At 36.2% G+C, this 21,730-nt stretch overlaps 1 protein-coding gene across 3 annotated transcripts; it reads right to left on the minus strand.

Moving 5' to 3' along the window:
- Positions 1–1,374: 1,374 nt before the first annotated feature.
- LOC102810172 (uncharacterized) lies at positions 1,375–21,569 on the minus strand. 3 transcript variants are annotated; one of them, XM_085501434.1, is made up of 8 exons: positions 20,875–21,569; positions 17,547–17,672; positions 8,975–9,198; positions 5,938–6,103; positions 5,112–5,263; positions 4,527–4,702; positions 4,000–4,110; positions 1,375–3,543 (listed from the first exon to the last, which is right to left on the minus strand). In XM_085501434.1, the coding sequence occupies exons 1-8, from the start codon at positions 21,105–21,107 to the stop codon at positions 3,487–3,489; spliced, it is 1,245 nt and encodes a 414-aa protein (XP_085357560.1). In that variant the 5' UTR covers positions 21,108–21,569; the 3' UTR covers positions 1,375–3,486. The 3 variants fall into 3 exon arrangements, with proteins under 3 accessions (XP_085357560.1, XP_085357562.1, XP_085357561.1); XM_085501436.1 differs by having other exon boundaries at positions 17,547–17,669; positions 21,226–21,567; XM_085501435.1 differs by having other exon boundaries at positions 21,226–21,567.
- Positions 21,570–21,730: the final 161 nt, after the last annotated feature.

Genomic DNA, 21,730 nt, shown 5'->3' on the forward strand with positions numbered 1-21,730 from the left:
GTTGTGAGTGGCCCTGTTTGAACTGATGTGCTTGCATGGAAAGTAATCATCTGATTTTTGGTCTCGGGTAAAATGTGCATTCAATACACATGGTTCAGTTAAGTGATATTGCATGGCAATTAGCCGGTATGTTATCAAATGTATACAATGTAACAAGTCTGTATTACTCAAGGATTATTATGGAAGTGAAATTAAAGTGATAGTTTGTAATGTTAAAGTGCTGTAAATTGTGTTTTTCTTCACTCCAATACCTCAAGCCCATTCAGTGTTGCAGATGGAAGAAAGTTGAGTTTGACCATACACTGTTGATCTATCTGAAACTCTGTTCTTCATTGTTTTGTATCACCTTTATAGATAGATCATGAATATTTATAAATTACTATCTGCCACGTTTTATGAGAACGATGACAACACGGTGTACATGTCGACATGAACGAAATCTATCCATAAAAGACCAAGACCCAGTTATGGAATGCCAAAAATTCCTTCTTTTTTTTTGAGGATTTTTAGCACAATTTGATCGTCAAACCAATACACCTGAATATATAAAATTTGAACATAATCAGTTAAAGTATGGCACTACAACTGCAATCATTAAAACAAATGGCCACCAGTTGGTCAATTTAAATCTGATCTAAAAAACAAAATGACGTGCATCAAGGTCCTATAATGTCCAATGTATGTGCTAAGTTTGAACAAAATGTATTTGTAAACAGCCGAGATCCGGTTCCAGAATGCCAGAAATGCTCGATGATTTTTCAGCACAAAAATAACAGCCATTCAGCCATCTTGAATCAGATTGATGTACATATGTATATTATGCATGATGTACACGTGAAGTTTGACTAATCAGTCCAGGCATGTCCAAGCTGCAGGTCTGGATGCATGCACAGAGGTCAATCCATAAGTCCTCGTTTTCTGACTGCATCCAAACGGGACTGTAATAAAGTGCTAGCAGGGCTTGAAGGGGGCATGTTCACTTAAATATTGGTAATAGGCTCAACTGGGCAATAATAAGTCAATATCCATTTAGACCTGCCACTAATTGCAACAGAACAACTTTTCATAGTCGCATGTCACAAATATCCACCTCAACATATCCAAAATCCAAATGGGTTCTTTTCTATGAAAGACAAAAAAAAAATTTCTTGAAAAACTCTTGGTTGACAATACAGCAAGCAATATTGCTTCCAGGAATCTTATCAGATTTAGAGTCAAATTGCCTGCAACACAGCTGTATTGTCAATCAGTTGATTGCACTACTGGCTAGGTATAAATAAAACAAATTCGTTTTGATACAGATACAACTCTTAGCAAAATCATTCAGATAATATTGTACACATGATGTAGAGAAAAGAAAACACAAGATCAGAATTATAGATGTTTCATACTTTATTTCATCCATGCATGTATGTATAGCCACAATCCATAGTTGATTCAACACTGTAAGATCTCTATTCAAATAATTTAATATATAATGTACATATCAGTACATTGTGATAATACAAGTGACGACAGAGAGACGTGTACACGACTAATATACAACTTGGAAGTAGCTGAGCGCGAGTTCAAGTTCAGAAAATACAGCTACAGGAGATTAGGTGGGATTTTAAATACAGATACAGCACTTAAACAAAAATTATTAGAGTCCATGTACTGCTGGAATTATAAAAAATAAATTTTGTCAAAATTGGAAATGTGAAAAAACGTTTAGCGTTTGCATAAAATGTAGTGCATATGCAATGATTTATCTCTGGGTGGCAAAGCAGCAATGTCCCTCACAATGCATGCTTACAATCAGCAACTAGATTTTATATTTCAAATGCCATAATTTGTTTTCCTCCAAAATTTGGATGCACTGTAAAATCTGCATTAGAAGTTGCAGCTTCTATTAAAATGGTACACTGCATCAGAGGGAATGTGGCTTCTATTAGAGCATCTACACGTACGAGATATGAATTTTCTGTTCTAAATTGTTCAAAAAGTATCTGTGCGACTTCTATTAGAGATGCGGCTTCTTGTACAGATTTTACGATAACTTTTGGAACATTTTTATTTATGTATGTATTTTTATTATCACTTTTGTTGATTTTATATTAAATAGTCATAAATTTTCCATTGGCAGGTCTTGATCAAATTTTTTTGTAAAAAATAAAAAAAAAAATTATGTGGCATTATTTTGTGAATGGAGAAAAGTTCAATTTGGCATTCAATTAAGGAGACACCATTACAAACAAAACATGACATCTGACAGAACTATTGTTCACATATGATTTATGGTAATGTAGATGAAAGTACTATATATCATACCAACAAAAGGTACTGTATTTCACTTCAGAAGTGTATCTTTAATAAAGGTTGTACACAAGCCAAATTATAGTAAACATAGCATATAGTAGATATCAATTTGAGAATACACTTCAAATGAAACAAATAGTTTCCCTCTTCTGAGAAGGAACATTTCAGAATTTACATTACCAGAGACTGAGGTGCTACAACAGCTAGCAGCTCTTGGAGCATGGAATGTGCAGAAGAGGTCTATTGAAGGAACCGCTTTTAAAGACCTGTGATTTTTCACAGTACCAGTTAAAATACTGTAGAATACTTTATTTTTGCTTGGAATTTCGCTGAAGGAGTGGTTCAGTGAAAATAAAATCCAACGAAAATACTTTTTTTCCTATATTTCACATTAAACTCATCAAAAATCATTGAAAATAAATTCTATACAAAACGCCCAAAAAGCCTTTTCAGCAAAAATTAATTCCAGCGAAAATAAAGTATTCCACAGTATTGCAGAACATTTATGAAAAATCTGTTCCCTTAAATGAATGTTTTGGATTGCAATACAGAAACATTACAAGAATCTAGATGCATTAGTCAAGAATTAACATTCACATTACCATCCTGAATTGTATCCAACATTTTTTTTGTTTAGCTTCTAAAATACATTTCAGCAAAGTTATTAAAGCAATCTCTTTTTGAAGAGTTTTTTTTGGGGGTAACAAGAATGTAGTATTGAGAGTTGTGCATGAACACCTGATATATGTATGACCTGTTATCTGAGGTAGACGGTAGATTTATGGTACATGATTTTCAATGATGTATACATGTTTGGCATTCTCGAATGAAATTAAGCGTTCACATAAAATAGATTGAAAACTTTGAAAGACATTCAATACTCTTGAGGCAGTTAGGCTGTGTTATCCAATGTCGATGTCACTCGACTGTCATTCTGATAAGTATAGAAATCAGCAGGAAAAAATTCTGTGCACTTGCTTGGCCGCAAGACACCAATATGTTGCATTGTCTTGTTCGTTATCTACCTTTAGGTACCCTTTAGAGTCGTTGCAAATGTATGCTTGATATGTGGCTCGTTTATTTTCTGAACTTGAACTCCGTCATGCATATTGTGATTTATTTATTTTTTTGTATTTACTCGTTTTCATGTTCAATATTATATAAATTCTATTCAGCTGCTTGGCGACATCACGAGAGTATATCGATATCTTCTTCTTGCTGTTCGTGAATGGTTAAAGACATTACCTGGAAACGATAAATTGAATACAATTAAATACAAGAGATTAACCTTTTTATGTGCATTTCTACTCAATAAAATTATGCCTTTATAGCACAATGGCCTCTCATTGCCACAGCTTAAAAAACACAACTTTAGGGAGAGGAGGGTAAAACAATAGAAACCATACACGAACAGTTAAAAAAAAAACACTGTCTAAACAGTTTACTTAAATATATATTAATTAAAACAAAGAATGCAACAATATATGCCATGCTGTGAAAAAATAAATTGATCCCGACTTACGTTAACTCACACAACAATTATTATTCATAAATCAAGTACAAACGTGCCATACTTTACGAGTACTCACATTCCTGTCACTGGTTTTCTGCATAAAAAAACTTTGTATCCAGTTTATCACATCCTCACAATCATAACACACACTTGTTATAATTATCCATAATGTGATTATGATCTCTCACCTCTTCTTTATTAAACAGTCCACTCCTCTTCTCTTTCATTGCTTGTCTATACTCCTTCCTTTGTTTCTGTTTGATTGCCTTTTGTTGGTGCCTCTTTTCTCTGTTTTGTTTCTGTCAATCAAAGAAAGCAACAACAGAATGTTTATTACACAAAAACATGTTACATTTCATCATCAATTTAAACTTTGGCATTCTAAAATCAATGTCTGCAATGAATGTAGCCCAACTTCTACAGGAATCAAGAAGTCAGGTTGCTAAGCTTGCAAGTTATTTTATATAGCACTTTCGGTAAGCTCCACAGCCACTAGGATAGTCTGTGAAGGAAGCTTAAGTGCAGAACACTAGTTTTTCTGGAAGCATTGCCATGACAACAAGCTTGTGCCAAGTAAATAACTGAGGATAGCATTGTAAATGTGATAATTTGTACAAATTTTGTAGTCTCCAAAAATAAACAGTTTAAAGTAGAGTTTATTCACAAAAACATAATTTTTGAGAAATTCCTTATCAAAAGCACTGTCCTCCCATACCTTTGATTGTTTAACCCTCTGGTCTGGCGAGGAACTGTATTCACTAGAAGAGCTTTCATCGCTAGATTTCTGCGGACTCCTCGAACCACTGTTACTACTGTTATTGTTGTTACTCGCATTCTTCTTCACGTAATCTCGTATCCTCTTAAGTTTATCATCATTCAATGCTTGGATATCTACAGATAAAAAGAATAAGTCATTATTTTCACCGTTCTAGAAACACATACATATAATTTTCTTAGTAATTTTTTAAATCAAGCCCAGTAGCCGATGGAAAATGACATCCAGAATAATCCGCAAAATTCTGCTGGGAAATAGATAAAAATGAAAGAAACCACAATACAAAAAGCACAGCATAGTATGCGCACCCTCGCATATCAACAAGTTTAATTTCAATATACATGTACACATTATCTGCAAAGCTTAAATCCTATCTTCCATATATAACAGAGAAGACAGGTAGTTATACCTTGCATTGTTTTAATATAGCACTTTTAATAAGCTTTACTGTCATGAAATAGTCAGCAAAGTCTGCTCAAGTGCGGGGGGATATGTATACATGTACACTGCTGGAATTGAGCTCACCTATAACAAATTCACTGTCACTTGGTGAAATGACAGCACTGGGGTTAATTATTCTAATGACGTCTAATTGTTCTCGGAGTCCAAGTTCATTACTAATTGATTGGCCAAGTGATTCTACTAATCGTACTTTGTCTTCGTAACATAGACCACTCCTGTAAAGAAATGAACAATATTTAGTTACATACGGAAAAAATATTGTAACCACAACCATTAACTCGAGTCACTGATTTGTGTACACACACAAAGGCCTATTTATGAAGTAGGAAGGTTGCCAAAACATTTAGAAATTGTCCTTGACAAGGTTTAACTGAGAAACAATAATTCTCAAATATTGTGCACATGGCCAACTCGTTGATTGTGTCTGCAGTGCAAGTCATTGGTAATTACAAATTACTATATCTTGATTCAACTTAAACTCTATTTCAATGTGGCACATTTTATGTGCCAAATTAAGCCTGGGAAATGACATTGGTTATAACAGCAAAATATAACTTAGAAAGTTCCAGAATATACAAAGTGACACAAACTAACTAAAAAGTCCCAGTAATTCACATAAATTAATAGTTGGCAATTATTTCACTGCATTCAAAATAAAGAGACTGTTCAACCAAACAAATGTCTGCAAAGCTTAAATCCTATCTTCCAAATAAAACAGAGAAGACAGGTAGTTATACTTTACATTGTTTTAATGTAGCACTTTTAATAAGCTTTACTGTCATGGAATAGTCAGCAAAGTCTGCTCAAGTGCAGTACGCATATAAATATTACACTATTTGCGTACATATATATACCAAGTCATCTTGACACTGATTTTGTTTATACATACCATTGGGCATTATCTGCTATTTTCTTCTTCTTCCTTGGTATTGTAGGTGAACTTGGCATAGCATCGGAGTGAGAATCTGATCCACTATTGGAAACTTCCACATTGTTTGCAACCTGCAGGTCAACTTCATTGTCCGTCCATTCAAATGTACTCAATGAGACATGGTCTGAGGAGAAACGCAGTTAGCAAAGTTTTTAAAATTTGGACCTGGGTAGAAATGGACATAGATGATGGGAATTAACATGCCAGGGAATACTTCATGGTTTCAGTACGTATACATAATTGAAACTCAAAAAAAAAAGGGGGGGGGATAGAATTGGATAATATTTTTTAGTTTCAAAGAATGTTTTGTCAGTTCACTTCAAAGCATGTATTCATAAATCCATGGATGGCACAGTGCCAGTGAATCATTCTTTCAGCGAAAATAGCGAAAATTAATTCCAAGCGAAAATATTTTACGTTATATAGTTTTGTTTATAAGTAATATAGTTTGAACATAAACATGTCAGAGAAATGGATCCAGAAAGTGATGCTTAACTACAATGATTTTTTATTAATATTAAAATGATTGACATTCAGTCATGTTGTATCTGACTCTCAAACAAGTACTTGTCCATATTGAGAGATATGGCTCTGGAACCACATTCATTCAAACAAAAAGGCCACCAATAAGTCATTATTAGAAAAGGCAAATGTTTACATATACCGTATTTATCCGGGTATAAGCCCAGGGTCTTGAACATGGAAAATTGCCAAAAAGAAGGGGTGGGCGTTTGCCAGAGATCCCCGGCAAAAAAACCCGAAAATTCGCGAAAATTGACAACACGCAATTCAAACTGCGGCAGGGGATAGAACGGCAAATTAAAACGTGCAACGGAAATAAATGAACAATATGCAACACTAGAAGTCGGAACAAAAATAATGTATTGCTTATAATGTGACAAATAAACCAGAAATAATAAAAATAGTCAGTGAGAAATCATTTGAATTAGGATTTTCCCGCCGACAAACACTCCCAATATGCGTGAACTCAAAATGAATTAAAATGTCAGAGGTTAAACTGCGTAAAATGATTTCTGGTCTTGACAAATTACGAATCAACCGTCATACAATATCAATAATAATTTACAAATTTACACAGTAAAAATTATAAAAATTCATAGCTGTTTGAAAAAACTTCTCAGATCTTTATTTGTACGTTCATTGCCATCTTCGTCAAACTCAAAACCTTCTAAGTCCAAGTCGGCGTCAGTGTAGCCGTCGAACAAAATCTTATTCCCGAAGTTCGTCGATATCGTTCCACAATTTGGACTTGGCACTTTTAATCCACGGATTTTGCAGTCTGTCAGCTTGGCACTTTTCATTCATGTCTAATCATAATAAAGAAACAAGAAAAATGGGATCGCTCTGCTGCGATGGCACACGATGATTTTGTTTACAGTCTTGCAATCATCTTTGACCTTTATGCATCTGCTTTACTGATTGGCTAAGAATGACATCACTACTAGTATTTCATCATAAAGGTCAAATCGTGACATTGCTTTTTTATCAGACTCGACGCTTATTAATAACGGTGAAAGTTATCATTCAGCAAGTTCCGCCGATTGGAATGTCACACTATATGGATATCGCGGTGAACTTGAAATAGGAAGTTTTTTTTTATCCAACGACAGAAGAATAGTTTTCATGACGGTGATTAAAGATTCCCGTTGCTACAATTTGTACAAAATATTTTATTTATATTTCAACCACTCTCCCAAATACGGGTTGCTACAATATTGCAACATTGTTTTCATTGTCGACGGCGTTAAAGCCGAACGAGTGCGATACTTGCTTAGCGGCTCTCCTTATACGATTTGCCTGAATCGTTTCTAAGGAAACACAAACCAGACGGCCGGCCGTTTTTAGGGCCACGACATATTTCAAAAAGAGAACTACCGTTTCTGCTAAGCTGTCACAGCTATTTTGCGTTCACCCCTTGTTTTACACAATTAACAGTGTTTATAAGTATCACGACAGACTTCAAAAAAGTCAACTGTTAATACAACCACAGTCAACGAATAGAAAATAGTTTGTTTTTTTTGTGTAGAAAAAGACCCCCTGGGCGTGTGCCCGGATATGACCTCAACTTCTTTATTGTGCCAAAAGTGGGGGGTGGGCGTTTGTCCAGGCATGGGCTCTTACCCGGATAAGTACGGTACATGCCCTTCAGCTACATGGGGGGGGGGGGGGGGGGGGGGCTGACCAATCTGGTATTATCCAGCAATAGCTGAGAACTGACACAAACATGCATGCAATAAGCCACATTGTGTTACAGTATTACTGAATCCAGGGTTCTACAAGGCTGCAGATTATAGTATGCAACAATTCCATGACTTGTAATCAATGCGATTGTGTTGCAGGGCTGATTATGTGCAAAGCATTGCATTAAACTGACAGCGTAAGCCGAGTCAAGGGATCATTTGAACCATCTGGCGGTAATAATGGCTCCATCAACACAAAACACATGGATGTTACTGTGGTCAATGCGTCAAGTTTATTTCAATGTAGTGACAACAAAATTTACAAGTCTCAGAAAACACACTGCAGTATGTCTGCAAAGCTTAAATCCTATCTTCCATATAAAACAGAGAAGACAGGTAGTTATACCTTGCATTGTTTTAATATAGCACTTTTAATAAGCTTTACTGTCATGAAATAGTCAGCAAAGTCTGCTCAGTGCACGCTTCTGAGTTAAGTCTACTATAAAGGTGGCAGTGTGTGATTATTTAGCATATTTTATTTATTATAGCAATGTTTCAATTTACACTGAGAATAGAACACTATAAGACAATTGGACGTACATCGTACAGGGTCTCATTGTCAGGAAACAAGGAAATATGCATTTGGGCATGCAACAGGAACTCAGACAATCGTTTTGTGATCAAACTAAAGGGCTTTGCAAAAATAACTATGGTAAAATCTGTACAAGATTTTCAACACTAGTTTTAGGGACATAAATCAATTAAATGAAAAATTTACATCACACCTCACGTACCAGTGATATTTCCTTCTTCTAGTATATTTAATATTGAATTTGAAATATAGTCATTATCTGCTGTGTTGAATAGATGATCGTCTACATCGCCAACGTCTACCACGTCAATAAATGCATCATCGCTGCACTCTGAGCTTGCCGCACTGGTACAACTTGATGAGCTAGATGATGAAGACGATGAGGAAGTCTTTAGTGTTTGCGTCGTTTCCTTGTGTTGTTTCACCCTGGTGACAGAAAATAATACATTCAGAAATTCCCTAGCGGATCAAGCATAAATATGTTCCATTCTCATGAAATTCACACGCTATTATTGGGAATACAATGTTGATTTGATGCAAAGCCACAAGCGAGCACACTGTCATGTATGGAGCCATGTGTGAATCCAGTTATGGTGTTAACACATTCACAGAAAATAAATTTGGAAGCTCTGGGTCGATTCAGAAAACATTTCTAGATTTGGAATGACTAGGCCAAGAACAGGCTTATATGAATACAACAAAACAACATAGGTGGCATAAACAGTTGAGGAGCAACACATGAAACAAGTCAAAATGCTTAAAATTGGCTAATTAATATGCAAATTAGGTAATTAATATGAACAAAATTTGAGCTAGCAAGTAAAAAATATGGTAACAAACATCTGAAAATGAACATGCATGAACGTATACTGGTAGTGTTAGTATTATTATTACAATAGTTCAGCGTGATGTGTTACATTACATACAAGTATGTAAAACAGGAACCTCATGTATATGGAATAATTAAATGCGCCAACAGTTAACATATGTAAAATCCATACATCCATAACAATTTTACTCAATTCATACAGAAATATCCAATCAATTATCTGGACTATGTAGGTCACCATAAACCAGATACATCCACTGTAACACTATACTGAGCAAAACTAATTTTTCAAGACACAACCTGTTGCAAGTAAACCTCCGTAGTTGCTTTAGTTATATTTTCATCATTCGTATGTTTATATGTGCCTTTTTAGACACTGAATGCAACATCAAATCAGGAAAGAAAATAGTGTAAATTCTGAAAAACAGAAAATCAAATCCCACAGCAACCTGCTCAAGCTTTACTTGATTTTAATAGGAAATTAAACAAGCAGCCTATCGGCCGAGATAGCTCCGCTGTTAGCAATGCACATGGCAATTAAAGAACTGAAGACATCATTAGAAAATGAACAATATGTATAGTATCAAAGCAATCGGACTTGCAGTTTTTAACAAGAAGTCGAAAATATCATTTTCTACCAAAAATATTCACCAAAATTAGAGAATTGAAGATATCATCACAAAATGAACAAATCTGAGAAAGGTCCCCGTGTAGTACCTATATATGTAATATCAAAGCAGTTGCACTTGCGGTTTTTAACAAGAAGTCGAAAATATCACTTTTTAGCAAAAATTACAATAATATTCACCAAAATTAGAGAATTGAAGATATCATCACGAAATGAACAAACCTAAGAGAGGTCTACCCATAGTACATATACACCAAGTATCAAAGCATTCAGGCTTGTAGTTTTCAAAAAGAAGTCGAAAAAGTAAAACATTGACACGGACGACGACGGACAATCACTCATATGATGAGCTTTGCTCGACAAAGTCGACAGCGGAGCTAAAAAGACAGAAATGCTGTTATAGAAATAAATTTGGAGATTGAAACATCGAAAGTGACAGCATGGTAATGATGGAAGCACTTTGATACAGTTTAGGAGATTAACAGCAAATGTTGATTAGGCCACACTGACTTAAGTTTATGGATGACATCCGGGCACGCATTAGTTTTTGCCTGTTCTCAAAAAAAAAAAAACTCTGACGACGAGTCTCCACAGATCGGTTTTCTGTTCGTAACTTGCCAACTCATAGTGTCGCAAAGCACCGGCTTGTCATAAAACTCGTTTTGGACTACCTCAAAACGTACCAATTTTGTTGTAAATGATTTTCTGCATATGCGTATTGCATTGCCGGAAATTCCAACATGGCAACCATGCCACCTAAATACATGAGCATAAAAGTTCAGAGGAAAAACGTAGGAATTGTTGTAGACTGGTACGCAATTGATGTCAGCCAGGGAGATGTGACGTTTACACAGCTATACGAGATGTGTACAACATGTGCCTCCTACAAATAAAGACTTCTTGTGTGTGTTTTTTTGATACACTGTTCTGTAGTTCAATTTGTAATACCAGCTGTCATCCATAAAATTAAATCAGTGTGGCCTTAACATTGACAATCACTGAATCAGTAAAATGAATAGCTCTATGGCAAAAAGATAAAGATAAATAGTCATCAAAATTAGAAAATTGAAGATATCATCATGTAATGAACAAATCCTATAGAGGGCTACCCAAGGTACATACACACCAAGTATCAAAGCATTCAGGCTTGTAGTTTTCAAGAAGAAGTCAAAAAAAGATCTTGAAAAATCTTGACACTGACGACGACGACGGACAATCACTCATATGATAAGCTCTGCTTGAATAAGTCGACAGTGAAGTTAAAAAGTCTTAATGCAACCTAGTAATTAATTCAAACCCATTATTGCAACAACATTAACCTCTTCACCACCAGACTTTTTCATCCAATTTTGTCTGCAAATTTTTTTATATTCTTTAATATTTCGGGAAATGAACCTTATTTTTTGAAGCCAACAGACAAAATTTTACTCAAAAAACTTGTCTACTTTTGTTGCAATTTTCTGAAGGAAAGTGTAAACAATGAACAGGACGATTTTGTGAATTTGTGATGAAAAATAGGTAACTGATGGTGAAAATATTAACCATCAAAGGAAATGACAACAAGAGAAGCTGGCAAGATTTTGTCATATTTTCATTGACAATATATGAAAAGCTTAACAAGTCGCGAGGTCAGACTGGAAAGTCTGAGTGAACGATTTGACCAGAGACCGTAAGGTTAATACAGTTTGTAATTAATCAATGGTTATAAGTACATTTTGTTATCAAATACAAATATTTTGCATGACCGTAATTCAATCATAGGCAGCTAAGCAATATTTAACAAAGTGGGTAGCTATTAAAAACGAAGAGTGTGTCTTTCATCTAAGGATCCCCTGCTTCCCATAATTCCAGAGCACAAGTCCAGGCGTCGTCAGGCCTCAGTTCAAACAATACAGCAAAGATACATTTCATAAATTAAATAGTGTTGGTCGTCGGGACATGTCCTGTTTCTGGGCTCTCTCTGGAATTTGCTAGGTAATAGTAAATTTACTAATCAAGAAAAAAAAGTATTAGTAAACTTTGTCTGGAAACTGCGGAGCATTTTCCCGCGACCGAGCACAACGGGGAAGAGAGAAGGAGAGGGAGGTGTCCCCTCTGTCGTCCGCCGAAAACAAGAACAGCATGCTGAAAATGGTGCTTGCTGGTGCAACCTGAGCTCTAATTTTGTGTGTAATTTCATGACATCAAATGAGGCAGTCTGCTCCACAAAATGTACCATTTATGATGGTACAACAAAACATCACAACAAAATATAAAATGTAGACACCAGAACCTTTATTTGAATAACTCAGTATTAATTAAACATATTCATGATAAGCTCACATTGTTAACAGTGGGGAAAATAGTCATCATTCAAAAGTTCACTAAGTTCACTGCCAAGAACATAAGTCTGTGAATAAATTTTCACGGGAAATTTCTCAGAAAAAAACTCTATGCCAATCAATATTATTATGAAGTAATCTCCCGTGCTCATCGTGCTAACCTGCATGTTGACGTTTATGACGACACAAAATGACTATTTATTTTCATCGAAATTTCTGAATTAAAGTGAAAAAGTAACTAAAGTAACTTTCGGTCTTGTAACTCGATCTCAATGCTAAGAATGCCCGGTAAGAATGTTACACAAATTATAATATTTTTCGATCGATTCGCTAACATTGTCTCACCTTCCATTAGCTGTGGAATCATAGCCCTATGTTGCCGACCGCATTATTTACGTGACAGAGACTGGCCGGCCCATGTTCGACATACAACAACAAAAATAAAAACAAGACGTCCGAATGAAATTGGTAGGGCAAAATTAGATTGTATGTCGCACCAAAGAGCTACGGAACCGCAGCTAACCTTCCATTATTTCTGAAATTGTGCTGCAGTACGATCAACTTTCAGTTTCTTGGTGCTGTCAGGGTTAGGACACCCATTTGTTTCTGGTTCTGAACACGATTTAGCGGTTTCTCCATCTCGTCGTGAAAAATAGTCGTCGAGCAGTTGTCTGCTCCTTTTTGACGTAGTCTCCATTTTCAATAAATAAATAAATCACGTGTTTGATAAGGGCGACATGAAACCGTTCCATACTCAGAGTAATGTCGCGGGGTATCTTGAAACACATGTCGACTAAACTACGCATGTGCGATGACACCAAAATAACTTTAGAGTGGAAAAATACATTCAGTGGCAGTTCCGTGTTGCTCGCGATCACCATGTAACAATTGTTGCAATCTTAGAAGTAACGGGACGTTGTTTAACTTTAAAATGGCAATCACTCAAACCGTAACACGCGTGATGATCACAGTCGAGTCTTGACAATTAAATGAGCGCGATTTGCGAGGGTATTTTGTACAAAATGTGTTCGTAAATCCTACTAATAGATATTTATTTTGTTCGTAAATTTTGTCAAAATTTCGTAATTTACGACATTTGCGAGCGACAGCGAGAGCACAGTGTTTGATATGGGATTCATTGTTTACAGGAAATTTGAATGCACACAGTGTTTAAGTAAATTTGTTAAGTACATTTGTTATCAAATACAAATGACCAATGCTATTTTTAATATCTATATTGTATTCATTTTTAACATAACGACACATTTACCAAACATCTAAATAGTTGCATTATGTAATGTAACAAAGAAACAACATTTCAAGTATACACATATTTTTCTTTAGCTAAGGTCTAATAGAGATTAAGAAAACTATCACTAAATTAAGTGATATAAATCACAAGCTTAGTCGGCTATCTCGTAGGTTAAACATCTAGATACAGGATGTCAAGAATAACACTGTAAAGCAATTACTGAATGACAAATCCAGGGTTCTCCCCAGGGCTTTTTAGCGCCGAGGTCCGCGGCGCTATACCTGTGAATCTCGGCGCTTCACTTGGGACCTCGGCGCTTTGTGTTCCCACCTCGGCGCTTGATTTCATATTTGACATGCCAATATCAGATGTGAAAAATCTTTGTTCGCCACGTCGGTCGGCCCCGACCGTCACTCAAAATTAGTGACCACCACGGAAATGCTTCCGACGAGGACTATTGTCTGATTGTTAGTATAATTACGTACCGACCGACACGCATCCTGTCAGTCGTGGATTATAATTTATAAACAATAGACCTAGTCGCACGATACGTAGCGGCTAGTCAAATTTGTGGAATTAGCACCTCTTTGTTTGTAAGTAAATACTTTCTGCGATAGACACAGTCTTTAGATTGAAAGCTAAAATTATTTCAAAATCAATTCCACCTCGATATAAGATGGTCAAATCGGAGTTCACGATCAGTTCACGCTACTCAAGAAAAAAACAACGTGTTTATTGCGTGATTTGGTAAAATACATTTGAACTGTTATCATTGCGAATCATGTAAAAACTCTTCTTTCAAGACCTAATTTACCTTTTAAAAATTGCAAATCACCTATTTCGAAAGCTATCATGCAGTTGTCAATTGAAATCGATGCCAACACATCGTGCTACGACATCGCTTTACTTCCGCAATGTAATCTTTATGATCACTACCATTCGGAAAACTTCGGGTTCTACCGGCATTACCATGCGGCATTTTGATTGGTTAATGGCATTCTTGACCCATCGGGTCAAAGGACACATGCTAATGTTTCACAAACATCATGGCGGGTCTGGTTTTTTTTTACCGAAGCGATCAAGTGATCAAAAATAATCGCTCCCGATAAAAATAAGTCGGATTTTACTTACATTTCATATCAAAAAAAAAAAAAAAGTAAAATTTGTTGAGGAATTATTGCTATAACTGGTGTATAACATGGCCAAGAAAGTTATGTCACGTCGTAACTTTGATGATCGTTTTTAAGCTTAATTTGTTCGCTCATTACTGTAATTGTAAACGTTTTAGAAGTTGATGGTACGAATAATAAATTACAACAATACGTCAATTAATTACGTGATCGATTTTTTGAAGGAGAATGTTTTTGGAGTGAATAAAATTATGAGATTCGTGAACATAAATCTGGCTTAACATTTTGAATGCGTTTCCTTCAACGTTTTACAAAACAATTAAATTGCAACAATAATTTATTTGTGTTTGTTTTTAGTCTGCAGCATTTGTATTTCGAGAATGTTTCAAACTCTTCTAAATTGTGAAACATAATGTGTTGATTCCATTAAAAAAAATATTTGCCCTGTGACTGAGCTCACTAATATTCATAATTGTAAATAAGTTCTGTTAATCAATGAAGGAAAGATATGTAAATGATATGCAAATTATTATGCAAATTAGCCCCGGCGCTATGCATTTTTTCTGGGGAGAACCCTGAAATCAGTTTAGCCTAATTATGAAACCCATCAAATAATTACACGTTATCAAGTGTAATTGTATAGTGTCATCTAACATTCAGAATGATATTAAGTGTGATTTAAATACTACCTCATTTCCTCAAGGTCATACTGACCTTAAGATTGCACCTTGTCTTGTTTTCAATAAATGCAACTATAAAATGTCTCACAGACATTCACCTTCCCGCATTGGAATCAAAATTAAATAGATATCAATTTATCTTTAATATGCACCTGGATTAAATTCAACATGTTCAAGTTCACAGCCTATTCTCAAGATTAAATCAATCAGGAAAAGATAATTAAGTTGAAGCAGTAAATAAAAAAAGCCCCCTCCAAGCACCTTTATCACATGTCTATCCGCAAAAGTGCTCAAGATATATTTATGCATTTTTAATCACATGATCATATATTTATAATGATCAGATCTAGGGTGCATCATCTTGTGCAGAGTCCATTTTTTTTTTTTAGACAAAACTCCATTTGCAAAAAATCACCACTAGTACTCAGCAAGTCATGTTTGTAGAGTTCTCTCTCATGCACAGAGGAAAGACTTGAACAATTCAATGATTTTTCACCTCCATGACTGGACATCAATATTTTTAAAAAAGAAAGGATGCCGATTTGTCTAGTGGTCACAACTTCTAGCTTGTTTGCACAGTTGTGTGGGCAACTGACCACGTGGTAGAACCTATGATATTACAGACAAATTCAATCATTTCTATACAGTGAAACCTGTTTATAACCATCTCTACAGAGCAGTGGCCTGCTTTAAGCATCGACAACCACCTGTATCCAGTCTTTACTGAACCAAGTTGTTAATTGAACTACCTATAATGGCCTGCTTCACAGAAGCATTAAGAATCAAGGAGTTAATTGCTTTCAAAATCACCTAATTGAGACTTCATTGATCACAAAGAACTACGCAAAACCCATAGATGTGTATTCTATCAGTCAACTACAGCAATCATTATTGGTAATAGAAACTTTTACTTTTGGAAACTCAGGAAGAGGAGGGGGGGTTGTAAAGCAGGTATACATTTTGAAAATATAAACTTAAAATACCGTACTCGACCGCGTCAGCGCCCAGGGGCCTCAACTCAGAAAATCACGATTTTTTAGGGGTGGGCGCTTACCCGAGCACCCCCCTCGAAAAAGAGTGCAAATGAAAAATTTGATTCATCAAGTGACAGATTACGTCTTTGAGGGAAATCAAATTACGAAATTAGTTGAGTCGTCATTGATTTTCACAACGAAGAAACAGAAATGATCACAAAAAATATGCACATTTTATTACAATATTAATTACGTACCACCAGAATTTACGAAATTAAAAACATCTGAGTCTGTTGGAACACAGTCAAAGTCAAAATTATCTCCACTGACGAAGGTGTTGGATCGTACGCAAACTCTCGAACAAAATCACTTTCCGCCATGATGCATTTGCAGATTTCACCTGCAGCGGCGTCCTTTGACCTAATGGGTCAAGTTGGTTATTAACCAATCACAATGCTGTGTTGTACTGACAAAATTCTTCGGAAATTCCCGAAGACTTTCCGATAACACAATGCGGAAGTGAATTATCGATGTCGTAGTACGATCTGTTGGAATTGATTTCAGCGAATAAACGACATGGTTTTTTTCAAAAAACTAGTAACTAGCCATTTTTGAGAGGTAAACTGAATATGGCATGAAATATTTACTGCATTTTACTTGTATTAACAGGTCATTGTCGAAGCGTAGTTTACGCACGGTTCACAACATGTTCACAGCGGTCAACATCCACGCTGTATCATATAAAAACGATTACCAAGATTCGTTACGCAAGACCAAGTTTTAAATTAGTTGCATTGTGAAAGGGTGGACGCTTTGCCGAATGTGACCCCAAATATAAAAATTGCGCAAAAGGGGGGGGGGCGCTTGCCCGGGCATGGGCGCTAACGCGGTCGAGTACGGTAAATACAACAATCTTTAGTTTTTTGGGCTAGAATGTACAAACTTGAAACAATACCTTACCTTTCAATTTCTGCTTCAATTGCTGCAATATCCACATCAACATTACTACCACCTGATGCTATGTATTTATTGTAAAAATCTGTCTGATGTTCCTTAGAAAACAGCGGTTCAATATTCCATGGACTGCTTTGATGAGATTGAAAGAGAAAATGTAAAATTAGAGCACTAAAAATGCAAAATGATTGATTTTATCAATTTCTTGTATGGGAAAAACAACATTAATATTGATGCGTTCAATGTCATCGACTTCACATTTGAACACTTTCCTTTGTATAATCGGGCAAAGCACACGTCGAGATAGAATCTCGTCACTGACGCAAACATCTGCATAAAACATTTTCAGTGCCATCTGAGCTATAATCTCATCAAATTAAATTTAATGCATCTCTGGAAATACAGAGCAGCTTATTCATTACAAGGTACAATCAAGTATATACATGTCCAGGGGTTTTTCTAGAAAAAAACTGCAAGAGGGAGCACTGCAATTCAGCTGGGGGGGAGATAGGGTTCTCCCTACCAGAGTGTGGAGTTTTTGATAAGTTAAAATGGAGCATTCTATGGCTTCCTTGGGGCCAAAATTACTATTAGACAGGTCACAGTCGAAGACTGGCCACATGTGATCCCTAGTGAATCAAGATCTGCTCTCCAAGGTAAGGATATAAACCAGAATATATCCGCGATTCAATTTTGATGTTAATTTACAAGTTTGAAGCGATGTCAGTGATTTCCGCGTAAAAGCTACGGGAAAGCATGATTCAGATAGCCGTTTTGACTGTTCAAAATGACTGTCAGTCATGGATTTATGCAAAGTGTTAATCCCGGGTTCTTTGCGATATCATGGAGCTAATAAGAAATGATATGCTGTGAGCTGTTTGTCCGATCACTTCAGGGGTGTCGTCGGAGCTCCATGAAGCGGTCTGGCCCGAGCGCGGATGCAGGCACGAGCTGAGTTGTGAATGAAAGGAGGGCTGAGCGTAAACATTCCAATATCTTTCTTAGTGTACGTGTGCAAAAAAAAAAGGCGTTCATGGTTACAGGGCTTGTAAACTTTCTGAATTCTTATTTTTTCAGCAGAAACAGAAGTGAACTAGGTCAGTTAGGAGAAGAGAAAATGGATGGTTTTCACCCCATTGTCGATGACAATGGCCTGGCTGGTCATGATAATAGCGGTGTTCGATGGGGGGGCTTGTCAACAAATATTCCCCGACAATATGCTTTGAATATGTGCACGTTTCTCAAATTTAATATATGACGTTCAACAATTTTAAAAGTACAAATGTGTCTCAAAATAAATAAATTGAAAGATCTTGCAAAAAATGTTATGTTCCCTGAACTATATCCCTGCAATGTAATGAATGTTGGCCGACCAATAAAGGTACGAGTTTCCGTGTTGTGTAACATACAAGTCCCACATATATTAGTGTAGATTTGGTGTCAGGCAACTGGGTATGCCTGTGCCACACAGCCGTATTACAATTTTTTTTTTAAATTTGTTGGAGCCATTTTTTTTTACGTTTCATAACATCATTATTGCCTAGCCAACAAGACACGTTATGACACATGTACTATGCGATACTATACATTGGGTATGTCATTTAAACAAACCAAAGTTTTCGTTGCAAGCACGGAACTAAATAAGGACCTCTATGATGCAAGTAAGAAAACTGCTTTAAAAAGATTGCGGGGACCCGTGGGGGTTAAACAAAGTCCTTTCAGATCGGAAAATAGCGTAATGCACGATGTTAGCTTACGGAATTAACACCTTTGGTTGAAATAATAACAGCTGTGTACCAAGTAAACAACTGGGCGGACCATGCAAATGTAATTTCCCATGATGCACTGGTGCAATCCCTGGGATTGCGGAGCCGCGCTTTAATGGACGATTGACATCTCATTAATATAGAAATAATTCTAGGCATGTTGGTGTAGATGTAGAAACAATCCACTGACGTGCTACACCAGGAGTTGAGCAGGAATGGTAGACACAAAATGCATGCAAGTTATAACCAAATAATAAACACTATATGCAATTATTCATTATTATAACAATGTAGATTACTCTGTTGTACACCATTAGAATTACATTAACTGATCCAGTGATATTTACTGTATAAAGCAGAATCTTTGTCAGATCTTGCTCAAGTACTACAACGACAGAATATGTATTCATAGCTAGTAAACACCAAGTGTTTATACTACTCATTTACATGTGTATACCACAACACATTACAAGAACTCAAGATAAATTCTATGAAGTTAACAAATGTCATTTGGTTGATACGAGTGACATCATGGGATAGTATTATCTATGAAATAAAAGCGAGTGAATAATACCATCCATATGACAACACAATCTCTACTGATTTTTTAACGCATGACCAACCAAGTGAAAAAATCAACAGAAATCACCATTTGATGGAACTACCCATATGAATCGTATGCTAATTCAGTGAGCACATTGCAAATTTCATGTTACAGTCGATGACTGTTTACAAATTGGCAGAAATATTCCCCTCCTTTATCAATATTTTTTAAAAACAAACTTTCAATCAACATTAATACTGTCATTGCACCACCCAAATAATTGTCATCCTGCCTGAAAATTCTCGTATTACAAAAAAAGAAAATGGTAGTTGTACAATTTGGTTTTTTTTTTCTGTGCACTGTTTTGAACGAACACACACTGACAATATTCAGTGTGCATATTGTAATATTTAGTCACAGACCCAAGAGAAGGTCTACGATTTGGTGTGAAATAGGAAAACTGATGATGGTTATGTGATAATACTAGAAATCTAGCGGTCTGGACTCTTTAATATATACAATACACGTCATAAAGGTGCGAGTCTAAATTAGACAGAAATAGATTCTAGTCTATAGTCCAATAGTTATCTTTTGTAGAGTTAAAAATAAAATATTTGTTTTCTTTATCACATGGTGGGAGGTGGCTTTAAACAGCTGTAATCTACATGTACCCATCACAGGCAGGCATTTTTACAAAATGTAATAGAGAGGTTAATTTCAAATCAAAGAGAAAATAAAAACATCTGAAAGCATGGTGGATGAGTTTCTTCAATAGCATCAACGATACTAAGGCGTACATATACACACAGTCCACCAGCATGCGTCTTTGGCCTGTAGACAGTATGCGAATACTTATGGGGACCGAGTGTAGCTGTCCACACCCACGAGGTCCATGTGATTTCAACAACCGCGTTAGACCGGTGATAAAGAATGTTACATTGGGTACGAATGCGGCAATATATTCGGTACCTCAAATAAATTGAACGAACGTGTGGTTAACAGTGAAATAATATAGAATCATTACCTACTTATTAGTTCGAAAGACGTGCACCTACCGACTATAAAGGTCGAGACGGCACGTGAAATCTGGGGTCTCGTCCAAGGCCGGTCATTCAGAACAGCTGATGAAAAAAAATTCCAAACGTGATCGCCCAGACGCGAACACGTCGGTGCAAAAATGTTGGCTTCCGGTTCAACGAGACGTAGAACAGCCAACATGTTACACATCGAAGAACATGTATATATGAAATAGTCCATGTGATTGGAGACTACAACTGACAGGGGTGCTATTTAAAGAGAGTATCAACGAAATCTGCAAAGTGGAAAATGAAAGAAAATGGAACGCTGCGCCGAGTTCATGTCATATGGAACTCACCTCGAGAGAGTCACGCCTGAATCTGCGATCATTTTGGTAGTTTTCTCGGCCGTACGTGGCCTCAGATTTCACCCACTTAACTCGTAGAAATTGTATGCTGTATACGTGTCTCTACTCCAACAAATATGACAAATGTGTATTCCTTTTTTGCTAAAATTCTCACGCTTTCCGATAGTCTATCAACGTGTACCGGGAAATAGTAAGGACAATAGAATGCATCGAGCTGCATACGTCATTTCTGGGGCATTTACATAATTGACCAGCAATATGTAAGATTCTCCGTCATTGGATGCTATTGTCTGCATCAAGCAGTTCATGGGCGGGTCTTAAAATGTTTTCACGAATGAAAGGCGGCCTTATAAAACACCAGCGAGGTTGCCACGGTGAACACGTGCAGGGAGACTGCAACCAATCAAAAGAAAGATAATTCCCCGCCATTTTTCATCAGGGTCGGGAATAATTTCTTCCTACTTCTTCTGACAAGATTGGAATCACTATCAATTTG

This window comes from Saccoglossus kowalevskii, chromosome 7, assembly GCF_978046115.1.
Source record: "Saccoglossus kowalevskii chromosome 7, keSacKowa6.1, whole genome shotgun sequence".
Taxonomy (NCBI): domain Eukaryota; kingdom Metazoa; phylum Hemichordata; class Enteropneusta; family Harrimaniidae; genus Saccoglossus; species Saccoglossus kowalevskii.

Excerpts from the sequence above, each read along its gene's own strand:
- LOC102810172 (XM_085501434.1), bottom strand. The coding sequence starts at position 21,107 with ATGGACTATTTCATATATACATGTTCTTCGATGTGTAACATGTTGGCT. Across the intron at positions 9,199-17,546 it reads ATTGAAGCAGAAATTGAAAG|GGTGAAACAACACAAGGAAA; the intron begins GTAAGGTATTGT and ends TTCTGTCACCAG. Across the intron at positions 5,264-5,937 it reads ATAGCAGATAATGCCCAATG|GAGTGGTCTATGTTACGAAG; the intron begins GTATGTATAAAC and ends ATTTCTTTACAG.